This window comes from Phacochoerus africanus, chromosome 11, assembly GCF_016906955.1.
Source record: "Phacochoerus africanus isolate WHEZ1 chromosome 11, ROS_Pafr_v1, whole genome shotgun sequence".
NCBI classification, from domain to species: Eukaryota; Metazoa; Chordata; class Mammalia; order Artiodactyla; family Suidae; genus Phacochoerus; species Phacochoerus africanus.
This window is the reverse complement of record NC_062554.1, coordinates 6,586,261-6,592,260: the sequence shown is the minus strand read 5'-3', so window position 1 is coordinate 6,592,260 and position 6,000 is coordinate 6,586,261. Positions and strand designations below refer to the sequence as shown.

General features: G+C 62.5%; 1 protein-coding gene across 2 annotated transcripts in view; it reads left to right on the top strand.

Annotated features, from left to right (window-relative positions):
- Positions 1 to 458: 458 nt before the first annotated feature.
- The window catches only part of PDE2A (phosphodiesterase 2A), a 65,054-nt gene continuing 59,512 nt past the window's right edge, over positions 459 to 6,000 (top strand). Inside the window, exon 1 of one of the 2 annotated variants that reach the window (XM_047752177.1) lies at positions 459 to 645. In XM_047752177.1, coding sequence (XP_047608133.1) covers positions 514 to 645 — 132 coding nt within the window. In that variant the 5' untranslated portion in view covers positions 459 to 513. The remainder of the gene's footprint in view (positions 646 to 6,000) is intronic. The other variant, XM_047752178.1, reaches the window with a different exon arrangement.

Below are 6,000 nucleotides of genomic sequence, written 5' to 3'. Positions count from 1 at the left end.
CCGGACTGACCGCACCCCGCACCCCGCCCCCCGCCCCAAACGCGCGCACACACACACCCCTTCACTGCGCTGGTCTCTGCTTTGGGGCTCTGGCCTGGCTCGAGGACTTTCTAAGTGGGGGCGGAAGAGGATGTGATCAGACAGGAGAGGGGCTCTGAGAGGAGACCCATGCGAGGGAGCGACAGGAGGGAAAGGGGCAAGAGGAGCGAGCGGAGGCTGGGAGCTGGCTACCTGGGGATCTAAGAGCGGGACGAGCTGGAAGAATCTTGCGAGCGAAGAGGTACGGGAGGTGGGAGACAGCAGAGGGCTCGAGGCGAGGTCCGAAAAGCGGACCAGCCGAGAGGTGCCGTCCACCGCGGCGGGGCCGTGGGCGGGGCCGAGGCGGTCGGAGGCGGGGAGTGGGCGGGCCGGGGCGGGGCCGGGGCGGACACCAGCTCAGACCCGGCGAAGCTGCCGCGGACGCGCTGACCGAGTGCAGCGGCCGGGCCGGCGGGCGGGCGGGCGGCTGCGAGCATGGTCCTGGTGCTGCACCACATCCTCATCGCTGTTGTCCAATTCCTCAGGCGGGGCCAGCAGGTCTTCCTCAAGCCGGACGAGCCGCCGCCGCCGCCGCCGCCGCCGCAGCCATGCGCCGACAGCCTGCAGGTAGGGGGGGCCCCCCCCAGCTCTGGGCACGAGGGGAACGGGGTGTTGGGTGAGCGCCCGGCCCGGTCCTCCGCGGAGCGTGCAGTCGCCGGCCCCACGGTCCACCCTGGCCCTGGAACCTCCTAGGGTGGGGACCCCCTGCCCTAGTTGTAAACCCCACTCCTGTGCTGGGACTGCAGCCCATACCCGGAGACCTCGAATCCCCAGCTCACAGTCCAAACCGAAAGCCAGACTCTGAACCCCTTTCAGATCCAGGACTCCACCCCAAGCTCTGAACTCCCAGTCCACAGTGGGACCCCCCCATTCAAGCCTGGAACCCCCTGCCTCCCAGATTAATGGAGGACCCCTCCCCACGCCCTTGAGCCCCATGTGTGTGTGTGTGTGTGTGTGTGACCGCAAGCACACCCAGAACACTTGAACCCCCAGCTCTTAGCCAGGACCTCACCTCGGAGCTGGGGCCTCATTCTAAACCCCTGAACCCCTACTCCACAGCCTCATCAGTGCCCCCACCCAGATTCCCACTCAAACGTCTGGACCCTGGAGACCCCCCACTCCAGGGTCCAGACACCTCTTTCCATCACAGTGCTGCTCTCCCTGCAGGATCCCTCCCTCCCTTCCTGCTCTCCCTCCTCCCTCCCGCATCGGAGATCCCAGTTTTTTTCCGGCTTGTCTCGCCCTCCCCTCTTGTATCTCTCCGGTATGGTGGCCCCACGTTATTCTCTGGCTTCTCCAAGTCTTTCTGGGGAACCTCTCTCTCTGCCCCCCTCTTTCTCTCTTGTTTGGTCTCTTACCCATGTGCCCACCTCTCACTGGCTGCCCACCACTCCCCCCACTTCTCGAGGTTTCTATCTTCGTTCTAGAGCCTTTTTCTTGGTCATCTCTTCCCCTTACACTGGCCTTTGCCTTTGGGTGGAGAGGGGACTCGCTCAGAGTGCCAGGCCCGTGTCCCCAGGACCTCTAGCCCTCCCTGTGGTGTCAGGCATAGCATGGCGTGGGTGCTGGTGGAAGGGGCTAAACATGGAGCATGCAGCCCTTGGGTGGTGCCCAGGGGTTTAAGGCGGGTGGGGATTGCACGTGGGGCACTAAGGTTTATCACTTCCAACCCCCTCATCCCCACTGTCCTGGCCTTGACTTGAGGAAGCAGGAGCCTGAGATGGAGGAGGGGAGCCGTGGTCAGTCACCTGTGGTGGGAGGTGGGCGGGCTGGGTGAGTCTGGGAGGGGGCGCTCGAGTAGGATGCGTTGGGGGGGGTGTCGGGTGTGCCTCGTGTGTGAGCATGTGTGTTGTGTCATGCAGTATGATGTGCATGTCATCACGAGTGGGCTTATTTGGGGGACTCGTGGGGGCTTTGGAGGGTGAGGATGGTGCGTGTGGCATTTGGGTGGCCTCGTCGTCGGTGAAGGGTGGCGGCTGTGTGAGTGACTGTTGTGTCTGGGGGGGGGACATGTGTTCATGGTTGTGTGTGTATCAGGGTGGGATGGGGAGTTTGCAGGGGCAGCTTACACGGAGGGCCGCGTGTGCATTTGTGTGTGTTCGAAGCTGTTGTGTGAAACCGGAAGGGCCACCGGAGGGGCCTGAGGGGAGGGTTGTCTGGGCGCGTTGGGGGGGCGGGGGAGGGGCTGCGAGTGGCCCGGTGTGTCTGCAGCCCAGGGGACTGGCTCCGTCATCGAGTTCCATCCTGGAGTGGCTCAGGAAATCAGGACCTGTGTGTTGGTGTTGGAGTGTCACGTGTTTGTGTGGTGGCTGATTGTGCAGCTCTAGGTAGGAAACAGTGCAGCAGCCGAGGCGCAGGGGTCCGCGCGTGTGCACCCCCAGTGTGTGTGGGGAGGAGGCAGTGTGCATGCAGGACTGTGTGCTGAGGAGCTGTGTGTGCCCCCACCCTGTGCCGTTTTGGGGTGACGTGAAGTGGGCACATTATCTATGCGGGTGTGTCTCTGTCTGGGTGGCATGTGTGTGTGTGGAATGTAATTGGATGTGTGTGTGTGTGTGTGTGCGCGCGCGCGCGCTTGGCGCGGTGTATGTAGGGTCTGCGAGGTGCCTGTGGGAGGGTGGGGGTGAGGGTGGCGTGTAAGTGGGGGCGGGTGGGCTCTGTGACTTTTCGATGTGACACATGGAATGCGTGATCTTTTCTCCCTGAGAGCTGTTCACGTGTGTGGTGAGCAGTGTGGGACGCGGGTCCAGGGGGCTGGGGTGTGGGGTGCGAGGCGGGGTGGGGGGGCTGTGGAAGGCACTGCAGGGGGTGCAGGCGTGTGTACAGAAGGTGTGGGGGGTGAGGAATGAGGGGTGTGATGTTTGTGGTGGCAGAATACAGCTGGTGTCCCATAAATGTTTGTGGAGTGACGTGTGTGTGTGTGTGTGTGTGTGTGTGTGTGTGTGTGTGTGTAGGGAGGGCTTGGCTGCCATCCTGTCCTTGCTTCCCTCCCATTAGGTCCCCAGAGATGCCCAGGCCAGGCTGCCTCTCCCCTTTGCCCTTCGTCCCCCTCGCTTTGACCAAGGCCTTTGTCTTGGGTTTCCGGCCAGGCGGGCGCTGGACAGACGGCCGATGTCACGCTCCGGGAAGCTTTGTTCTTTTCCTCTTCGCCTGTGTTTGGGGCTGGGATGGGGAGGGACGGGGAGAGGATGCGCATGTCGCGGGGTTGCTGTGCTGACCGCCACCTCGCAGTGCTCCGCAGAGGGCAGGGGTCTGGGTGCAGGCCGAGGCCTGGGTGGTTGCCCAGGGGGGGGGTGCCAGGAGCAGGGCGCCGGGGGGCAGAGGAGCCCAAGAGCAGCTGGAGCGGGGCTTGGGGTTGGGCGGGTTTGCCACCCCTGAGGTCTTAGTCCCATGCGGGTCCCAGTGCCCTTCCTGCTCACGTCATCTCCGGGGTGCTGAGCAGCCAAGCGCCCCCTTCTGCCTGCTGGCTGGTCCTCTTCTCTTCTCTGGGTGGCGCCCAGGAGGGTCCCGGGCTGGGGGGCAACCAGGAAGACCTCGACGTATCTCTAATTTTGTTGACCCCACATCTGATTTGGGTCGGGGGGAGAGTTCCTGTCCTCACAGAGACGTTTCTCTGAAAAAGGAGGCCTGATCACGCCTTTGGATCTAGTCTGATGGTTCCGTAGGAGAACCCAGGGCGTACCCTCCACAGAAAGCTCTGGGGAGGCCTTGGTGCCGAAAGGCCAGCCTGCTGACAGGTTTGCGAGTGTGCGGGGCCAGGACTCCCTGTGGTTGGAAGACGCAGAGACCCCCAGAGTCAGTGAGGGGAGCTGGAGGCCAGCGCCTCAGCACCACATTCCAGAAGGTTCTCTGAAGTGAGTGGACTTAAGCTGAGCCTTGGAGCAGGTATGGGATGGGCAGAGAAATGTGGCCTTGGGCTGAGGAAGATTATGGCCCAACTGGAAAAAGGGATTGCGAAGGCTGGCGCTCACTCCCAGGCGGGGCTGGTGGGCTCTTGGCGGCCACGGGCCTCCTGCCTGCTCAGGCTTCTACCGTCGCGTTGTCTTTGGCCAGGGTCACTGTTGTCCTCGTCCTCACCGTCACATTTTAGGCAGCTCTTTCCAAATGCCAAGCTCCTTTCACAAGCGTCTCCTTTAACAGATGGACTCTTTCTGGTCTCCATAAGTATTGAGCACCTGCTGTGTACCAGGCGGGCACGGTTTTAAGTTCTGGGGTCAGACCAGTGGCCAGATAGGCCTCGCAGGGCTCCCACGTCCTGTGTCTGAGAAGCCCTGCCTTTCCAGCCCCCCAGGCCCTAGCGGACCGTCCGCCCTTGGGTTCCCACCGTCCGATGGGCTCCAGGCCTGCACTCCACTGTGTTGGGGTCTGGCTCCCCCAGAAGCTGAGCCCTGCGGAGCCTGGGTTGGGTCTGCCCATGCCATGTGACCTGAGCTCGGCTCAGCAGGGCCCAGATGCTCATCCTGACCATCGAGGCACCTCGCCCCTGTGGGGCTGGCAGCCCCTCGCCCCCTGTGGGGCTGGCAGCCCAGGTGCCACCTAGGGAAACTGAGGCCCAGAGCCGAGAAGTCGGTAGCGACCTTCCTTTCACCAGCATTAGGGGAGACCAGGAGAGCGCAGGTGGCACGTGCAGGTTCCCCAGCAAGGTGGCAGAGCTGGGCCTGGAACATAGCTCTCCCGGCTGCCAGGCTGGGCTCCGGCCCCGGCCCCGTGCTGCTCCCTGGCTGGCCTCTGTGCTGCCTGTGGCGGGTAAACGATTATTAATGACCCCCTGGCAAGGAGACAGGAAACATTTCCCAACCACAGCTGGGGATCTGCTCCCTGCCAGCCCCAGCCATCCATACCCACCCTGGCTATGGTGGCGGCACTGAGGTTATCTCTGTGCCTCCTTGGCTTCTTCCTTTCCTCCTGCCCATCCAACTCCCGCTTCTCTTTCCTCTCAGGGGTAAAGGACGACAAGGAGCTGGGCTTTCTCTTTCCCATCTCTCTCTCCAGCCCGGCTCATCTCCACCTTCTCCCCTGCCCCCTGTTTCACCGGAAGTGGCCCCTCCTCCGGGAAGCCTTCCCTGACTGCCCTGCCAGCATCTCTGGGGGCCCTGTCCTGTGCTCTGGTCACCAAATCTCCCTCATTGCAGACTCTGGCCAGGCTCTGATGGCCCTAATGTGGGCCGGGGACTTCCTGGGGCCTGATCTCAGTGGCTGTCTTAGGACTGACACACGGACCATCGTTCCAGATGCCTCCTCTAGGACGTCCCCAGCCCAGCCCAGGGACTCTCGCTTCCTCTGGGCACACCAGGCCACCCTGTCCATGCCACACACTGTGTACTGCCAGGCCTTTATGGATGGCCATTTAGTGAGCACCTCCTCTGTGCCCAACGGAGAGGGTGGGTAGAGAGCACTGCGAGCATTTTAAGGTTCGGCCACACATGCTGAGCAACAAGGCATTTGTCCCTCGGCAGGTAGACTGACCCAGGTACCAGGGCCACCAGGGGACAGGTGATGGGGTGGAGGAGGGGCAGAGACAAAGGCTGAGGCTGACAGTTCGTGTGGGGAAGGCGATGCTGGAGGGAAACTCGGGGGCCGTGGTAGAACAGAACAGGGGCCCCTAATTCAGCGAGAGGGAGGGCAAACTGGGGAGTTTCCAAGAGGAAACATATCTAAATGGAGAACCGAGGGATGAGCCAGGAGAAAGTTCTGGACAGAAAGGAGGAGAGAATGGCGAATGTGAAGCCTTGCTGGTGACAGACAGAGGGAGGGGACCATTCCATGGAGCTGGATCCGGAACTGCCAGGGTGGCTGAGGGCTGGGAAGCCAGGGCCAGGGAGGGTGGAGCCTCAGGAGATGAGGCTGGCGAGGCTGGCAGGGGCCAAATTGTGCAGGACTTTGCTGCCATGTCAAGGAACTTGGTGGACTTTCTCCAGGGGAACC